At 38.2% G+C, this 20,390-nt stretch overlaps 1 protein-coding gene across 3 annotated transcripts in view; it reads right to left on the bottom strand.

Annotated features, from left to right (window-relative positions):
- ltbp1 (latent transforming growth factor beta binding protein 1) overlaps positions 1-20,390 on the bottom strand; it is an 86,659-nt gene that overhangs the window by 36,134 nt on the left and 30,135 nt on the right. For all 3 annotated transcript variants that reach the window (XM_016558101.1, XM_016558108.1, XM_016558116.1), the window contains exons 4-8: positions 16,784-16,938; positions 12,068-12,235; positions 7,667-7,870; positions 6,728-6,987; positions 5,258-5,360 (exon numbers count right to left, since the gene is read on the bottom strand). In XM_016558101.1, coding sequence (XP_016413587.1) covers positions 5,258-5,360; positions 6,728-6,987; positions 7,667-7,870; positions 12,068-12,235; positions 16,784-16,938 — 890 coding nt within the window. The remainder of the gene's footprint in view (positions 1-5,257; positions 5,361-6,727; positions 6,988-7,666; positions 7,871-12,067; positions 12,236-16,783; positions 16,939-20,390) is intronic.

Here is a 20,390-nt window from a genome sequence, read left to right as displayed (position 1 = left end):
AAAAACTCTTTCATTATAATCATAATCCGTAAAGATGCACTTCTCTCTAAAGGTGCATCTGAGGAGATGGCGAGTCAGGATCGGCAACTTCATCCTTGCGACACGGACTCAGAAAACACTAGTTTACTAGTAAATAATTCAAATATCTCCTTAGCCTTTCCCCCTGACACATTCATGGTAATTACTTTTGCTGATGCCTTGCGGCAAGCTTTAGCCTATTGCATGCATTTGAACGCAGAACTGTTCAGCTCCGCTGACGGCATAGTACATGCTGCTGCGGGACACTAAACACCGTCGAGCCGCTCTTGACAGTCGCGGTAGCACGGTCTCGTGTTGTTTCCACCAGCGCGGCAAAAAAAAAATTTTTCATCACTGATTGATGGATGTCTAAAATATAAAAAAAAAGGAGAAGCCTAAAACAAGCCCAATGCCCGGCCCGCGTCTTAACTATGACGTGAAAATTGTCCCGAAGCCGGCCCTAGGGGTGTAAAAAAGTCGGACTGAAATACAGGGCTCTAGTTCAGGCAAAAGGAAACACCCACACTATGCATCAATCATCCTTAATTGCAGAAATGTGGCAAAACATATCTGGAGAGAACCTCAGATTATTAAATTCGAAAGTGCTTTCCATATTTGGATCAACATAGGCTACATTTGTGAACGCACATTTTCTGCAATGTTGAGCGTCAAGTCACGCTTCCATGCGCGTCTTACAGACTGCAACTTACAATCGCAACTTCATTGTGCTGTTACTCCTTTCGAGCCGAATTTCACAAAATTGGTCATCAGGTGTTTTATTAATGGTGAGTACAATTATTTATTTATTTAAATGAATGTAATCGATTAGACATCATAATATTTAGGCTATAATATTATAAATCTGGTTGGTTTGTATTGGTGACTTAATATGTAAATGATATGCGTGCGGCCCGCATCCTTAATTGCAGAAATGTGGCAAAACATCTCTGGAGAGAACCTCAGATTATTAAATTCGAAAGTGCTTTCCATATTTGGATCAACATAGGCTACATTTGTGAACGCACATTTTCTGCAATGTCGCGCGTCAAGTCACGCTTCCGTGCGCGTCTTACAGACTGCGTCTTACAATCGCAACTTCATTGTGCTGTTACTCCTTTCGAGACTAATTTTACAAAATTGGTCAGCTGCCGACAGCTTCAGGTGTTTTATTAATGGTGAGTATAATTATTTATTTATTTATTTCAATTAATGTAATCGATTAGATAAAATAATATTTAGGCTATAATAGGCTATTATAATTCTGGTTGGTTTGTACTGGTGACGTAATATGTAAATGATATGCGTGCGGCCCGTGAGACTTGCACTTGGTCCATAGTGCGGCCCAGTGGAAAAAAAGGTTGAGAACCACTGGCTTATGCTGTTCTGTGTCAGCTGCATCACACGGATAGCTGTTTTCGTTCAGATCAAATCACAACAACCTAGGAAACAGATCTGGCGTGACACAGCTGACACAGAACAGCATATGCTGTTTATGTCCAGCTGATACTCTCCAAAATGGCGCTACAGGGTGATGCGGAGGAGACGAATTGTTGAATAAAGTCGTTTTTTTTTTTCTTTTGCGCACAAAAAGTATTCTCGTAGCTTCGGATAATTGCGGTTGAACCCCTGATGTCACATGGACTATTTTACAGATCTCCTTGCTACGTTTCTGGACTTGGGAACATTTCAGTTGTATTGCTGTCTATGTAGGGTCAGACAGCTCTCAGATTCCATCAAAAATATCTTAATTTGTGTTCCGAAGATGAACGAAGGTCTTACGGGTTTGAAACGACATGAGGGTGAGTAATTAATGACAGAATTTTCATTTTTGGGTGAACTATGCCTTTAAGCTTTAAATGCTATTTTAAGTCCACTGTAACTATTACAATAATTTATAATGATAATCAGCGTATGTTCCAAAAATTATATATATATATATATATATATATAATAAATAAATAAATAAACAAACAAACAAACAAATATATATATATATTATATATATTAATTAATATTAAATGACCTAAGATTGGGATGGGTAAGATTTTTTGTTTGTTTCCCAAAGAAGTCTCTTATGCTCACCATGGTTGCATTTATTTACAGTAATATTGTGAAATATTATTAGAATTTAAAAAACGTTTTTATTAGAATTTTTTATTTTTACCTATTTTAAAATAATAAATAATATTTACTTAACTCAAGAATAATTTACTTAATTTCAGCGAAGGATCACATGATCCTTCAGAAATCATTTAATATGCTGATTTGGTGCTCAAGAAACATTTCTTATTATCAATAATGTTAAAAAATGTGTGCATCTTTGTCAGGATTCTCTGAAAAATAGAAAGTTTAAAAGAACAATTTAGAAATCGTTCAATTTAATGCATCCTTGCTGAGTTTTAATTTCATAATTTCTTTCCATTTCTTAAATCAATTTCCACACCACAGGAAACCAATGGGATAAAAAGGGAAGCAAAACGCAATCACTCAGGATTCAGAGTGAACACTGTTCTTACATGTTCTACACTAACACACTACACACAAACACATCCAAACACAGATCATGAATCACTCTATATAGTGTGTTGTTAAACACACCATTGTCTCTGAGCTCATAGATTAAAAAAAGATAAGAAGCCAGCAAAAACATTGTACATAGTTCTGTAGCGGTTTGTCTCAGGGGAGGCCTTGCGACTGGGAACTCGTAACAGGAACAGGGTTTACTTCCCTCTCAGTCTCATGGGTAATGACCGTAATAAATTACATAAATAGAACATAGAGAGAGTGAGGCAGAATGACTCGTTTGGAAGAGAACAGAATGGCATCGGCACTTCCAGGGGTCATATTTTGAGCCTGCTTCAGAAATAAAGGGGGCTGAACTCCAGACTTGTTTACATCTTCATTACCCCAACACTTGTGTTCAGTTACTGCCCTGCACTTCTATTTCCGTTCGGTGCCAGCTGATGTCCTAGTAAGTGCTCGCCTACAGCTGCTGCAAACAGAGCTCAGAGACAACGGTAATGTCACATCAACTTCACACCTCTCATGGTTATATTGAATCGCTGTGCCTCCAAAATTGAGTAAACATCTACATGAAAATGAAATGAAAAAGTGTGATGAATAAACCACACTTTTCAAGAAAAGGAATAACATTTTAATTGGCATTTGAAGATTGAAACAACAATCCTTAAATCTTTTAGAAACTCATGAACGTTTGTTTTGGTGACGTCCATAAGGTTTAAATCAGTGTTATGTCTGAGAATGCACAGAATGCAGTGATGCCCATATATGGGCAGAGAATTTCAGAAACATCTACGGACATACCACAAAGAGAAAGAGAGCGAAAGGGGTGGTACGCTAACAGTTTTCTGTAGGGACTGACTTCAGAGAAGTGACTAAGCATGGAGGAATCACAACTGCATGAGTAAATGTGTGTGTGTATGTGAGGGACCATTACTAAAGCTGGAGTGTGTGCCAGGTGAGTCAGCATGTCAGTAAGTTCAACATAGCACATGTAACCAAATACTTTACAGCTTTCTCTTTCCTTTGCCCACTCATTACGCACTTGCCTTTTCTCTGTGGAATGCATCCCTTCCCTCTCGTTCTCGCTGTGATATTAGGACCATGTGTCTGTTGAGTCACAGCCACTTGGAGGTTTGACATCAAATGGTTTTCAAAAGAACTCCTCATAGTCTCTTTTAGTTAGTGAGAAATCAAGGCTGGGCCTCTTGATGAATCATTGCTTTCCCACTCTTTTCGGACCGCACTACTGTGGAATACTGTGTGCACAATCATTCTGCAAGTGTTTCATCTCAAAAGAGGCCCAGACATTACATTTACATTTAGACATTTAGCAGACGCTTTTATCCAAAGCGACTTACAAATGAGGACAATGGAAGCAATCAAAATCAACAAAAGAGCAATGATATGCATATTAATGTTTAACGTGTGTCTCACTCTGATCATACAATAGTTTGTTTCAATCATTCTGTTTTTTCAATTAACAGACTAAAAGTGAAAATGTAAGACATATGCTTGAGTTAGTGTGTGAGGGAGAGACAGATGTTCGTGTGTGATAAGGTAAAACAGATGTTTGAAAGAAAGAGAGGGTATGAGGGTGAGACAGGTGTTTTTACTCATGAAAATAAGGTAGATGATTTTCTACATGATGAAGAGACTGTTGTTTTTGTGTGTGAGGTAGAAATGGGTATTTTTGTTTGTGAAAATGTGACAGATGTGTGTGAGAAAGATGTTTTCATGTGTGAGTGAGACATGTATTTTTGGTCATGAAAATGAGACAGATGTTTGTCTGTGTAAAAATGGAAAGTATACTTCTATTGTCCACATTCCGCTTTGGTTCAAGGATGTCTGCGCACATCACGATTTTTGTGCGAATACGCGAGTTATTTGAGCACTCAAAAAAAAAAGATCCAAAACAGGTAGTGCACACATGCAGAACATGTCCATCCTCGCTCAGGGTCAATAAAGTATATTTGAACTTGTATGCTCAATTAACCATTCATAAAGACCCACCCCTTCATTACTATTGCTATGTCTGACAAGCCATCCGCCCCTTCATTACTATTGCTATGTCTGACAAGCCATCCGCCCCTTCATTACTATTGCTATGTCTGACAAGCCATCCGCTCTTATGCCATGCATCATGTTCTCACGCAGTGAAAAATACATCACGGAGCAAAGAGAAAACTGACAACGCACTGATAGGCGAGACAGAGCAGTTACTTTAGGTATGAAACAAAGTCTAAGCCTTCAAATTTTTTAAGAAATTCAAACAATAAATACCATTTTGTGGCTCTTTAATGTGCCGTGACAGATCGCTGTAGTGCCTCAGTTCAAGTGGCATGTTAACTGATCATCTCTTCCTCTTTACTAGTTATAGCATGAAATAAACATGAATGCACATCAGTGGGTATCTTGTTTCAACCACGGAAAGATGTCAAAACACACCATTTTTCAAGTTCAACGACATTACTCTCCTGTCTTGTTTGTCGGACAAAAATGTCAGATTCTGCGAAGGGTCAATTGTGTGCTAGGAGCAGGAAACAAGAAAAATGTAGCATACTCGGGGCCTTGAGACAATTTATGTGTGTGAGATGAGTGTTTATGTTTGTGAAAGCTAGGTAGATGATTGTCTAACGGGTGTTTTTCTTTGTAAAAATGTGGCAGATAATTGTGCAAGACCAAAGTTTTTGTTTGTGTGAGTGAGGCAGTAGCTTACATGTTTTCTTGGGGCATTTTTGGCATTTGTGGAATCCCCATGATGTGCCCACCGTCCCACAACAGGCATCTTGTTTAGACAGGCCGGGCAGAGCTTTCCCACACTACAACAACAAAACACAATCAAATCCAGTAAGTTAACAAACGATTTAAAGAATAAGAGAGAAATACAGAGATACTCATAGGGCTGGACAATAATTCAATATCAATATGTATCGCGATATAATTTTTTTCAATAACGGTGATATGATTTTTAAACACATTTCCGATATTTCGATATACATTACCAGTTTCACATACATTGATTTATTTGTGCTGTTTGACTTCGTGGAATAAACATGAGCAGTGCACGTTTCAAAATCAGAAATGATAGAAATTAATACTTTTATTTAGCAAGGATGCTTCAAATTGATCAAAAGTGATGATAAAGGCATTTATAATGTTACAAAAGATTTCTATTTCAGATTAATAGTGTTCATATCGATATCGGAATTATATCGTATCGACCGAAATTAAGAAATATATCGTGATATAAAGTTTGACCATATCGTCCAGCCCTAGATACTCATCTAGACCATTTCCCACACACACATACATAATTCTGCTCACACAGCTCTTGATCCCTGTTCTTTCTGATCAACACTCTGATATCTCTCCCCTGACTCCATCTAATCTGCTGAACCAGGCACGAAACGAACAGAAATATGAGAGACAGCAATGATACACAACTCAAACAACCTGATAACACCTTCCTCTGCTGACACGAAAAGACAAAGTCACAAATTAAGTCCGAATGGTTGCAAAAACAGTCACGGCACTTTATGATTAGAGTAAACAAACAAGACTGAGGTGAACTTGATAATAACTTGATAGACTAACAACTATAGGAGTAGAAGGCAACTGGATGTTCTTTTAAGCAGGAGGCAGCTACTCTTTTGAGAATCATTCTTTTGTATTTCATCTGCAGTGCTCTTCTTAAGAGACAGATGTTCCCTTGAGCACCACAATGTTCTGGTGGGAGTCTAATCTCACTATTCATTTTGTCTTTCGCTCTACGTCTTGATCATCTGATGATAGCTGAAAATGAGTTAGTTTAAAAGACATTAAAAGTGAGAGACAGAGAGTAATGGTGGATGATTCACAGCTCACAGCAAAGGTGAGAGAGACAGAGAGACAGATGAATAGAAAGGTAAAGCTAGAGAAGATATTTTAAAGACCCATACAATTATTTTATTGCCCATACAATAAAAATAAATGAGATCCCATTGGCTTTCATTGTATGGAACACAACACAGAGACATCTTTCAGAATAACAAAGAGTCATAGAGGTTTGGAATGACATGCGGGCGAGCAAATGATGACAGAACGTTAATTTTCGGGTGAAATATCTACATGTAGTGTGAATATCGCATTTCCTCACATAAAAGCTTTATACATGAGTTTACAAACAAACACTCTTTGTTTCTCTGACCTGCATTCCAGCAGTCTCCTGGAAGCAGCGTCCCAGCTGGTTCTTGGAAGTCACCGGCTGGTATTGGGGGTATGTTTGCTGGTTGGGGTAAATGACGCCGGTGTGAGTATGTCCGTGTTGGATGCTCTGGCTGCTGCTGTGGTAGGTGAAGGTGCGGCTGGACTGTGTGTTTTTGACCTGCCCGTTACTGTCCACCGGAGACACCTGATGGATCTGGACAGAGGCTTCTGGAGGATGTTTCACATGGACATTCACCAAACCTACATAAAAGTTACACTTTAAAGGGGATTCATATGGTTTCAATACAAAGTTGAGCTCAGTCAACAGCATTGGTGGTGTAATGTTAATTACCAGAAAGAAAATTTTTTTTTGACTCAGCCCTTGTTTTCTCTAAAAAAAAGAGCAAAAATTGAGATAACAATGAGCCATGTACAAGTGATTGGGGACAATTCCTGGCAGACTTAAATGCCGTAAAATGTGATAATTTTATAAAAGCTCTTGCATTAATTATTCTATCAAAAATTGTGCATTACTTGAGATGTTTAATTAATTTTTACAGTCATTTTAGAGTTTTAGGGTTGTGTTGTTATTGACAATGAAGTTGTAAAATTGGCTATTATTTTTTACAAGGAATCAGTTAAGAAATTCTTCACAATAAACTCATGCTAACACATTGTTTAGATATTGTAGCTATACTGAGTATTTAAATGTTTATGGCTCAGCCCCATTGACTTCCATTACAAGTGTCTCACTGTAACCTAGACTTTTATTATTATTATTTATTTAAATTTTTTAAGAAAACAAAGGACAATTGACAATTAATTTTGTGGGAATTCTGAGCTCTGATTATTCCTTTAATAACAGCAAAGCCATGTATTTCTGAATAACAAGTTTCAGCCAGATTTTCTACAGGTAAAAACACAGAAATAAAAGTGTTACCCTGGTTTTGTCCAGTGCTGTAGGTGAGGGGTAACGTGTGCGTTGAGTGGACGTGTGTCTTCTGTCCGTTTATGACAGCATGTTGACCCTGGTGACCGTTGGGATTCGCCATTTGGCAGAATTTTCCAGTAAAGTTTGGTGGGCACTGGCACTTGTCCTGAGTGCTGCATTTTCCTCCATTCATGCAGGGCAAATGGCAAACAACTAAAACACACACAAACAGAGCAAAGCGTGGTTAATCACAGCCTTATCGGGTGACATTTTTCAATGTTTAGTTTAGTGACAACTTCCTGTTCAGAGACCCATCACATTTAAGAGACTGACAAACATATACACAGATGAACCAACAAAATTACCATCAAACTTTAGTTTTGTCCCATGTTTGAGCAAGTGTTTGCTTGTGGGCTGTTGTGTGCGTGTGTGTAGGTGCTTAAACACTTCACACAAAAGCTGTTTAAGAACTTTTGTGGTGGCGTGTAATGAGAGTTCTACGTGACACATTTCCACTGAAACATGCCATTATGGTGACGGACCATTCTGCCGTGAAACATCTTCGACTTTCTCTCTGCCTCGCTCGCTTCTAGCCATTTTTCACACTGCTTAAAATCTCACTTGAGCTTTTAGATCACATTCGGCTCAGTAATAATACTAGCAAAATGATGAATGGATTTAATTATCCCACAGCTGAGGTAAATAAACGTTTTGGGGCTTGATATTTTACGGCAATATGTTTGTGTTGTGGTATAGGACATTATTTTGAACATTTAAATGAGGTGAACCTCATTCTCATGTCATGATATTCTTTAAAAACGTTCCCAAACCAAAAGCCACATAATATAATTAACCATCATGAACTCATCATGCTAAATGCTCATTAAAACAGCATGGCTGTCCTAACCACCACTCCCACACAGCACAACATGCTGTCATTTCCTCTCAAACTGCATAGACCTCCTGTGGCCAGACGCAGAGTTCACTGACTGCAGATACCATAATTTAAGATTAAAGGGAGGGTAGACTGCTTACTTGGCTAAATGGTGACTTATCACAGTTTTCTATTATTTTTATATACATTTTCACACTCTTTTTTTATTCATGAAGCATTATTTCATTCATTTTTCCAAATGAGGGTAACCCCAAATGTCCCCAAAGAGAGGTTTTGTCATATTTAACTGTCTTCCAGGGACAATTTCGTCCCCAAGGTATCACTAATCAATCCTACACTCACACACAAACAAATACATATATATAAATATTTACATTCACTCTGACAAAGCATGATTTATACACAACACGCACACACACACACTTTCATTATTTCTGCTCTAGTGGGAAATCTAACAGTGAACCTCAGGCAATAACTTGACACTCTCATGTATCAACATTGAATCACGCATACATACTCACACTCATACACATCCTGCCCAACTAGTGAACTACACAGCACCACTATATCCCGGACAGGAGGAAATAGAGCTGTATGATAGTAAACAAATTTAATGTGGCAGAAATGGCAAGACAACCAGCAGGATCAGAATGACAGACCACACAATCATAAACTATTACTCTTTCACACATTAATGACTATAACATGGTTTATTATATAAAAGAGGTGTATATATATTTATGAGATATAAACATTACTGATGTGGTGGTTAGATGATTTTTATTGTCAGAGCTGGCTTTAACTATAGCAACATGACAACTACAGAGGTTCTCACACATACACATAAACAAACACACTGACTTTCAGATGAGCTGACAGCCAACAAGATTTTCTGATGGCATGTAAATATTGATGAAAATATGACTTCATCCTTCTCTTCCACTCAGACCAGAACTCTCACAGAATGTTCAGGGACACACACACACCCATTAAAAGCATTTTGAAACTGGCAAATGAGTTTCACATAAGTGAGAACAGAAAAGCAAGTCATCAGAGCTTTTTGTAATTGTGATGTCATTAGCCCACCTGGAATACCATTTCATTTGAAAAAAAGAGCAGCCACCCATGGCCCTTAAACAGACTGAGTAACATTTTCCTGTAAACCCCAACGCCTCTGCTAGTACAGACAGGTTCAGTGGCAGCTCTATGGGAATGACTGTCAAAACACCCAACACAACTGTGTCCAACAACGCGTTTGGGTGAGACATATACACATACACTGTCACTCGGGATGAACATTCAGCTCCATTTGGAGCAGTCTGGACATCACTGATGATTTTCAGAAGTGCAGCAATACATTCCTATCTCCAGTGCAATCATAATAAAGGAGCATGCAGCTACATATCGATCAGTTGTGATAATGCTTTAGTATTTCTATGAGATGGTGTATTGATCAATGTGGCAGTCAAAACCTAGAGTTGATTAATACTTCACAGGTCTGTATGACAGTCTCTATGCGTGCATGGAATACTGATAAAAACAAATGACCATGACACTGTCATTTTGCCAATTTTGATACTTGACCCGTCTATTTCAAATAAATGCTGTTCCTTCTAACTGTCTTTTCAGGCATAAAAAAAGTAGGCTGAAAAAGAGAAAAAAATTAATCACATTATCCACAAAAATATCAAGTAGTACAACTGTTTTCAACATTGATAATAATAAGAAGAAATCTTTCTTGAGCACCAAATCAGCATATTAGAGTGATTTCGGAAGGATCAAAAATCTTACCGTCCCCAAACTTTTGAAGGGTGATGAATGGGGAAAGCTATATTTAATTATTGCACATTTGCTCTGAGATCAGTCAAATTACTGAATCTATTGACATCTCTAGTTTCATTTATCATTTATTTGTTGTTTAAGGTATCGATTTAGCATCAACACTGAGGTACGAGAGGTTGGTCCAGAGTACCGAAGCCAAAATCTTGGTATTGATCCAACTCTAATGTGAGTGTGTCTCCATTCTCCACAGTGCTGGAGCTCGGCCTGGGATCTCTCCTCCCAGCTGCGTCTGGATCAGAGCTGACAGAATGCTCTGTGTTCCTTATAAGGCCGCACACACTCACCCACTCCAGACGCTCACCTCATTCAGACAAACAGCTTCCCGGGTAGAGAGGGAGAATGACATCTTAGCACCACGCACAAACTCTGCTTATACTGAGAGTATCTGTCCAAACACTTACTCCTCTGAGCTTTCCTGACCCTCTTATATGGAATACAATTTCAGCCGCTCAACCTGCCGGGTGCTGATTACAAAACCCACTGGTGAAAACAACCCCTAGATGAATGCTACCCTTGTGTACACAAAGTAATTGGATTCAAAAGTAACCCTTATGTAACAACTATGTGTATAAATTGTGTCTATTGCGTCATTCTTGACCCTAATGCAAGTCACAAAGTAACTACTTGCAATCCTCCAATAGAGGACCTTAAAGAGCAGTGGAGCAAGCAGTGAATGTACTTTTTGATTTTACTTAGAAAGGAACTTTTTTGTCTTGTACTCCCAAAACCCCATTGACTAGAAATGTGCTCCTACTAATTCATATTATTTAGCATTAATATTCAAACTAATATAAAATATATATATATTAAAAAAATCACTTTATATCAACTGAGTGGGTAAGTAGCTTCCACTGTCTATAATAAGACACTCGAGTTTGTCTTTCATAAGTTTTGACCGTTCTGGGGCAATCACACTTTCTTTGCGAGAAATGCCGAATTTACTTATACATGAAATCTAAATGGAATGTTTAACAGCAGTAATTTGCATATTCTATATTGGAATTCAAATATGTAATAATAAGTAAAAAACTTCATCCATGAGCAAATACATCATAATTTGGGCAAATATTAATGAGAAGTTAACAAAAAAGTAACAAAGACTCTACCACAGCCAAATCAAAATCTTTCCAAATGCCCTGATTGGGAACCACCAGATTACACAACTAAGAAGTGTGTGAAGAACCCAGACTGCTCTGTCTCTATTCAGGAGGCTGAGCCGGGCAGTAAATGAACATGAACCGGCTGAGCCGGAGGGCAGAAGACGTTCTGCTGTGTCATAACCACATGCTCTCGATCCATTCTGAGCCCTCATTGTGAAATATCACTGCTGGAAACGAACCTAGAAGAACTGAGGTCCAATTATGTAGGTTTTTCAGACACAGTCTAAAGCATCTTAAACTTTTCCACAATATCTGCCAGGCAAGTGAAAACTGCGACTAGAAACACATCCAAACATCAGCCATAATTATAGACCTGTCTAAGGCTGGACATGATGTAACAGGCCCGCGGCCAGCTGTTCTCCGTTCAGTATACAACAAACGCAAGCATACACACACACACATTCAACAAAGTCCAGTTGCCAACAAAAGAATTAGATGTTCTACAAGACCTAGATGAATGAAAATTCCCACTTTTCCCACAATACATTGAGAAGAGGCGGCGATGCCACTCACCGACTCTGAAGTTGGGGGCGGTGAGCGTGTCCGTAGCGTGCCCGTTCTCACTGATGATAGTGGTGGTGTTGCCCTGCTGACAGCTGTTCTGACAGCGGCCGTTGGTGCAGGTCATCTTGCAGATAGTCGGGGTGAAGACCACCTTGATCCGGCCTGTGTGGTTCCCTACTGCAGCCCAGCAAAGGAGAGACATCAACAGAGAGAAGAGAGAAAAATCCATCAGTCTGGACGGCATGGCTTTCATAAACAACTCAGAACGACTCTCTCTCACTTTTGTAGGCAGTGTCTGGCAGAACAGCTCAAGAGTTCAGCTTTAAGAAAGTGAAACGAGAGAGGGAGCGAGAGGGAGAGAGGCTGGAGAAAGGAAAAAAGTCTTTCTGCTGTCTTGTCTTTTCTTAGTCTCCTGTACGTGTTCCCCTGTGACTGATTCCTTTTTCGTCCATTCCCTCCTTTTCTCTGTCCTTGGTCCAATATCTCAGTTTCTGGAACATGAGGAGGTGACTGGGGGAAAAAAATAGAAGCAAAAGAGCGAGAGAGAAAAAGAAAGCGAGAGAGACTAGCAAACAACTCTGGGACCAGACCCAGCTCTTCTCGCAGGATTCGGACAAATTGACCACAACTCCAAGCCTTATACAGTGATGAAAAGAGGGAATGTCGGGTTTTCCCAACTAACTCTCATTTCTAACTAAAGCTATGACTACTAATCAAACATATTAATATTATTACCTAGGACAAGTGTATAGTTTTTTTATGTTAATAGGTTTTGGCTAGATGTAAAACATCATATTTAAGAAAAAAATAATAATTGTCAGATTAATTGATTATAAAATTGTTGTTAGTTGAAGTCCAGTCTCTCTTAAGCAGCTTCATTTCTTACCAGCATAAAAAGACTTTCACACCTCCATCTGAAAAATGCAGGGAAAACAAATTTCCTAAAATAGTCTGTCCTGAATCCTTTAATTGAAATTATGTCATTTCCACCTGCAAAACTATGTGGAAAAGAATCTACCCACATTCTCCTCTCCGCGTCTAGTTAATTAATTCATTGTATTAGTGAGCATGTTATTTAAATTGCAGTCTGATTTACTCTTGGCATCACCGTCTCACTAAATACTTTCCAGTCAGACATCTGTAGATATTCCTGGCCTGTTTTCTGCTCGATTACCTGCCTGTTTTTCTGTCTGCTTTCTGTTTCTGTTGTTTCTTTGTCTCTATTCCTGACCCTTACACTATCATTCATCCTCCATCGATCCATTTAAAACAAACCTTGTTAAAGGATTATTTCACCAAAAAATACTATGAATTACAAAAAAAAAGAACAATTAGACAACATGACTTTCTTCTGTGGGACATCAAAAAAGGTTTATACCGTAAAAGTTTTATAAAAGTAGTCCATACGGTTTGTGCAGACCATCCATACAGTTTGTGTGTCACATCATAGCTTTGTGTGCATGCTAATTTGCATTAGTGTGATTGTGGCTTTTTAGATTTTTTTCACCAAAAGTCACCAACATCTGTATTATGCTTATAAGACTAAGCCTTATAATGCTTAGTCTCCTTCCCTCTCTCTATGTAAAGTAAATCTACTAGAATCTAACATGTAACCTTTCCTCAAAGATCAAACAGCTGTTATGAAGTGAGAAAGGAAAGTAAATTGAGGAAGACACACTGAGAGTGTACAGCAACAGACGACAAGAGATGAATGGCTTTACCAGAGTGCCACACACACACACACACACGCGCACACACGGAGGGCTGCTGACAGGCCGTCTCTCGTGTTGGACAGACCTCACCGGGAGCCAGACACCTAAGACATTGAGAAACTAGTCAGTCTGCTATAACTACAACTACCATTAACCACAAATACACTTTTAGTTGGAAAATCTAAATTACCATAGGAAATACCACAGATTTGTTTAGTTTTTATATCAAACTAATTATAAAACCTAACCTCAGATTTGATGCTAGGATTTCAGTCCCCTACCTGGACATGAGCTAATGTGGCTTAGAGAGATATTTCTTGCCTTTCAAGCAAGAGATGGCAAATCTTGCTCAAAGTTTTCTTTTTTGTTTTCTTTAAATAAATTAATATTAATACAACGTCTGTATTTCATAATTTATATCAGGATATGACAAACTGATTTAAATGTTAACAGTCTTTTTGAATGATTCATTACAAGAAATGGATTAAGAGAGTCGTTTGTTCAGGAATTAAATAACACTGGCTGCTTATTTTTCAATTCAATAAAAAGATTCATTTCTTAAGAGTCATTTGTTTGCGAATTAGACACATTAATATAAGTGTTTTCTTGTCATTATTTTGCAGTAAACACCCTTTTTATCTTTTTACTTTGAATTCGGTCCACAAACTTCACCTGAAGCTGTAGATTCAGCAGTAATAATAGAAAAGATTTTGAGAATTGAGATCATTCAAATCAAGACTATGATTAACAGGAAAATTTATATTTTTACCCTGCTCTCCCTTTATGTCTATTGCTAACAAATTAGGCTATTAGGCTACCTTGGAAGACATACCCAAATGTATGTTTTAGTCAGATTAAGCAGGAATCAAATGTAATGAGATAAAATGGCATTCTCCTACAAGCCGTTTATTTTTTAGAGAATCAGAAACATGTAGCACAACCTTTGTAGTCTGATTTGTGAACAAATTACTTTTTTGAAGTGTTCCTTGTCCCCAAAGTAAATCAAGGTGAACCAACACACGAATACAGCATTTGTCTATCATTCAATCTGAAGTGTGCATTGTTGCACCAGTAACCAAAAATGTAAAAGTTTCTGTTCAAACTGTAGATCTAACCCAATCCCCCTTCTTTCCATCAATCCATAAATCCAATCAAAACTACAAATGTAACATGAGGTCAACAGGTAGTCAGTCAGATGCTTGTCTTTTACGGCCTACAGACTAACGTAATGTAATATGTAAAGGTCTGTCTCCCTCTGAGTGAACCCGGTCACTTCTGTACGATCCGACATCCAGTCAGAGTGCGGTTTGGCTGAGTTTCAAAGCAGCGAGAAACGGCATGTCAGACCACAACACCGTGCAAAAACAGTTACCCAATACCCCACGGGCTCCTACTTGCATTAGTATTACAGCATAGCTCTGGCTGTACTTGGCAGAGTTGTGTAACACTGCCAGTCTGCAGGGCAGGAAGAGGGATAATAGATGTCATGCTACACATTAGTTCTGCCGCCCCACTGTCCCCTCATTCACATGTAGAACTACTGTATCTAATCCTCTCACCTGCCTCCTAAGAGCACTTCCCTCAATGACCGTTTATCGTAACGCTCTGTCATTTAATTTTCCCCCTCTCTCTCTTTTCTCCAGTTCTTGCCTTCTCTCATGGCCAGGCTTTTATCTAAAATTACCTGGAGAAAATGAGGCTAATAACTCACTTTAGACAGTGCAGCGCACAAGGCAATGCTTAAGTCTTTATACGATTCCAAACCAGAGGATCCACTTGGAAAAAAAACAATGGGGCCATAACTTAAGGGCCGACCTGCAGCAATACAAAATTACAATAAATAAGACGACAGCAGACAAGCAATAGAGAGAGGGGAAGCGAGAAAGTAGGGTCTAAAATGCACATGCTTGTGGTTGTGAACCATCTAACCACTAATTTGTACTGTGGATTCCCACACCTTTTGATCAATTAATTTTCTTACTTTTCCATGACATTCTGGTGGTTTGTGATGGATAATGATGTTTAAAATTCATTTTGTAGCTATTGTACTCGAATCTAGTATGATTAGCTTGGGGGGGGGTGCTTTCTATAGAAATTTCCATGACTTTTCAATATTTCATACATTTCCATAACTCTTCTAGGCTTGGAAGTTTTCATATTCATCTTTAATATTGATGACTGTGGGAACCCTGTTTTATCATCATCTTCAACTTCATACTACAGCTGTATAACAAAATCGTACTGTCATCTCACAGCATTGCAGACACGGAGCTAAACGTTTCTAAGCGAGCCAGACATGCTGTCACTCTGCACACGGAATGTTTCACAGTGTGTGTGATCTGTCATTCCATCAAACACCCAGATCTTCATGCAGAGTCAGTGAGACTTGTTGAAAAATAAAAACCGATACATTAAATAACATTTTGAGATGCTGATGTCACTCTTTCTCATATTACTTCAACAGGAGGAGATGCTTTGGGATTACATCAATGTGTCAAAATTATAGAGAATGGAAGCCAAGACATACACTACTGTGCAGGAGTGGGTAAGATTTAAAAAAATTTTTTAAATGTTAAATAATATTCACCAAGGATGTATTTTTTAAAATAAAAAATACAGTAAAAACAGTAATAATGTGAAATATTATTACAATTTAAAATAACTTATCTATTTGAATATATAATTTATTAGTGTGATGGCAAAGCTGAATTTTCAGCAGCCACTACTGCAGTCTTCAGTGTCACATGAACAATTCTTCCGTCAAGTAAATACAGTGCAGGTTAAACAACGCCTAACATCATTAGTTTTTACATTTCTTGTGACTTAAATTTCAATGCGTTTCTCACACATATCTATCATATGACTTAGAATATAGTGCAAAAGTCTTTTAAACAACTTTACAGTGGTTTTTAGGTGTTTTAATTGACGTGCTCATGTGCTGTGAAAGACAACACACACAAAAAAAACCCACATTGAATTCAAAGAGATCCAGCTCTAGAGGGATTGTACTTACCATTTATTGGATTGTGTCCCACTGAAAGAGGGATGGCCCGGTTCAGGGTGGGTCCGACTCCGTGCAGTTGTGTGTGAGTGTGGTAGTTTTTCTGTTGAACCATGAATTTCTGGGTTTTGCTTTGGTGCATTGTCATTGAAACTGGGTTTTGTACTCTGCAAGATACAAACATTAAAAACAAAAAAATGTAAACACCTTACTTTTTCAAGTGTGTTTTTTTTAATGTTATTTTTTCTTTCTGTCACTCTGTCTTTCTGTTACAATGATTTATGTCCATATTGAACATTCATATATTTATATTGATCATGTATTCATATTTTAATTTATGTGGTTTTCATTTTGATTAATTATATGCTCAAGGCCATATGGAAAACCATAGCACCCTGAACATGCAGACATGCTTCTGGTCACATGTAAATGAAACCAATCACTTGCAACATAGAAAACACATCAGCATTCACATGATTCATATTTGTTTTGCATTATGTTGATCACACACATACAGCTGAATGCCAGCACATAGACAACAATCAATCATAGCACATCATAGCACATGACACTCTCTTTCTGTTATAACCATATTCATTTTTCTGTAAAATCCTTTTTCTTTCTTTTAGTATATCATAATAGAGTTTACTGGCTAAGTGAGCTCAATTATGAATGAGTGAAATACTGCTGCTTCATTTTGATGCAGTGCATTCTGGGATTGCCTTCACCGCCAGTGTTAACTTGAACTATTAAAAGCAATTTTGGTAACTGAAATAAAGCTGAAATAAAATAAAATATAAATATTACACGATGAACTTAAATTTGTTACCTTGGCAGCTAACTGAAATTAAAGCTGAAGTACTAAAACTGCACTAAAATTAAGCACAAAAATTAACACAAAAATTAAAGCTATACTGAAATATAAAAAAGAAAACTATTAAAAATGATGAAAGCACATAATATCCACTACAACTAAAATGAAAACTGAAAAAAGCCAAGTTAAAATATTAATAAATATAATAGTATAAATAATACTAAAATAAGGACACAATGTTGCTGTAGAATTTGGCCAAAATGAGCCATCTCATAAGACAGCATCATGTGCATTTTAAGCGATAGTCTACCTTTTAGAAAGTCCCTTAAAATGCTCTTTAGATAGTCAGCTCACTAGCGTTTGGAAGAGTAAAGAACACAATGTAAAAACCAAATACAGCCAAATTTCCCACAAGAAGTCTGTAAGGGGATTATGGGTACTGAATCTGATAATTATCAGCTACGTCTGTGTGAAAGTATCAAACATCTTGCTAATAAGGAGACAAAACACAGCACACAGCTTTCATACATCTATTAGGATGAAGAAAACAGGGATGTGGTTGCTCAGAATCACAGCTGGGAAGCTTTCTAAGACGATGACGCACAGGACTAAATCAGGGTCGGCAACTTAGAATAACAGCACAAACCTCAGATACTGTCTGAATGGTGTCTGTACTCTTAGAGATAGTCCACCCTAAAATGCATTCAACGTCATGTTGTTCCAAACCTGTATCTGACTATTCTTTCAAACAGTTTTGGTTCGGACTTCCATTGTATGAACAAAAATATGATGTAAGTCAATGGGAATGGAAACTATGGTTTGGTTACCAACATTCATACAGGTTTGGAATGACATGAGGGTGACATGTTGACAGAATTTAAATTTTTGGGCGAACTACATCTTTAAGGGCCATTCTTAATGAAAATGACTTGCAATTTTGACCAGATATCAGTAATGTGACATCAATACTGACAAATACTGCAGAGTTCGACTTTATGCAAATGAGCAGTTACTCGATGTGACAACTACCAATGGGAGAGCAGGCAGTGATCGCTGCCTTTCAGTGCAAGCAAAGTTTCAGACAAAACAACATGCTTTTTATCCACAACAAAGCAAGAATGTGAGGACAAAGTGTATAAACAGTGTCTGATTTCTGATCAAATGTAAAGCAATGGAAGGAGCAGATACACAAAAACGAGCAAACAAAATGAGAATATTTACAGGGAAAGTGTAAACAGAGGTTGCTTTTCCCCACTGATCTCTCATCTTGTCTTTCACACTATTCAGCTTTGTTGCTCCGTCTGTCTTTCATCTCTCGTTTGATGTTTCCAAAGAGGTCTCATTTTGAAATGTTTGTTTGCTGCTCTTAATGTCATGCAATGTGTTGAAGAGCATAGTCTCTCACCCTTTCTCACAGTCTTTACATATAATAGTTTACTTAAGTTCTGTGCCGTGCATATGTACCAACAAATCAAACGATTTAAAGACCAGTCAATTGGCTCAGTGTTTACAACTCTGGGGCTGAAAAACACAGACACACAGATATAAAAAAGGTTTTAGCAACTGTTTTGTATTCTAGTTATGAGAAGGTGAATGCCAACACGTTTAGACACACACGCACTTGAGCAAGACCTATGAATTTGTCTGGGAAAAGCATATAATAGCCTCTAAGAGTTGAGTTTGGGCCCCCCACTCAGAGCAAAAAACACAAAACCAAACTGACAAACATACTGTATGGTTCAGAGTATGGTTGTTACGGTTTTTGCTGTCGAGAAACATGGCCATGCTTGTTCACCAGCTAGAGCTAGACCAGCATAAACCACCCTGAACCAGCATGACAATTCAAGTTGGTGTTTTCAAAAGTAAAGCCAGTTACACCCCACAAACACAGAACATTACAGTTTACAAAGAGCAGACCACGCACATAAAAAGAAAGAGTATAAAATGTCTCTTCTTAAACAGGTGGAAAGCAATGAGCTGTGTAAGTGCTTATAAACTCTCTCTCTCACACACACCATCACATGTCCTGGACAGTGGAAGCTGATATGTGGTGAGAACTAGTGGAAGACAGTATTTCAAGCATTTCCAAATGCATTGCTCCATTTTCCCACTATCTACATGCATCTACATGCATCTATACAGACAATGGGTATTATGCGCAACAGACTTCTGTATTCTGTAAAACAGGTCTCCTCACTTCTGGTTCAAGTGTTTTGTATGTGCTTAGTTAAATATGGAGCGATTTTACTCAAGATGCCTTCAAAGGAGATACCAAAGATGATCATAACCTATGTCCATCACATATGGATTGATATCTAAAAGTGTATTTTTATTCTTTTCACTAACATTTAGATATTGAAATTGAATTAAACAGCAACAATTGCCCACTGAAGCTAAGCAGGGTTGAGCCTGGTCAGCACCTGGATAGGAGACCTCCTGGGAAAACTAGGTTGCTGCTGGAAGAGGTGTTAGTGAGGCCAGCAGGGAGTGCTCACCCTGTGGTCTGTGTGGGTCCTAATGCCTTTCGGATGAGACTTTAAACCGAGGTCCTAACTCTCTGTGGTCACTAAAAATCCCATGGCACTTCTCGTAAAGAGTAGAGGTGCATCCCCAGTGTCCAGGCCGAATTCCATCCACTGTCCCTTGTCAATCATGGCCTCCTAATAATCCCCATCCACTAAATTGGCTCTATCACTCTCTCTCCTCTCTATCTGTAGCTGGTGTGTGGTGAGAGCAGAGGCGGCGTTTCCATATGGCAGAGTATGGCAGTTGCCGTACCTTAGCCCAGTCAGGTGTGCCATGAAA

The sequence above is a fragment of the Sinocyclocheilus rhinocerous genome, unplaced genomic scaffold (genome assembly GCF_001515625.1).
Source record: "Sinocyclocheilus rhinocerous isolate Xijiao unplaced genomic scaffold, SAMN03320098_v1.1 scaffold851, whole genome shotgun sequence".
NCBI lineage: Eukaryota > Metazoa > Chordata > Actinopteri > Cypriniformes > Cyprinidae > Sinocyclocheilus > Sinocyclocheilus rhinocerous.
This window is presented reverse-complemented; position numbering and strand designations above follow the sequence as displayed.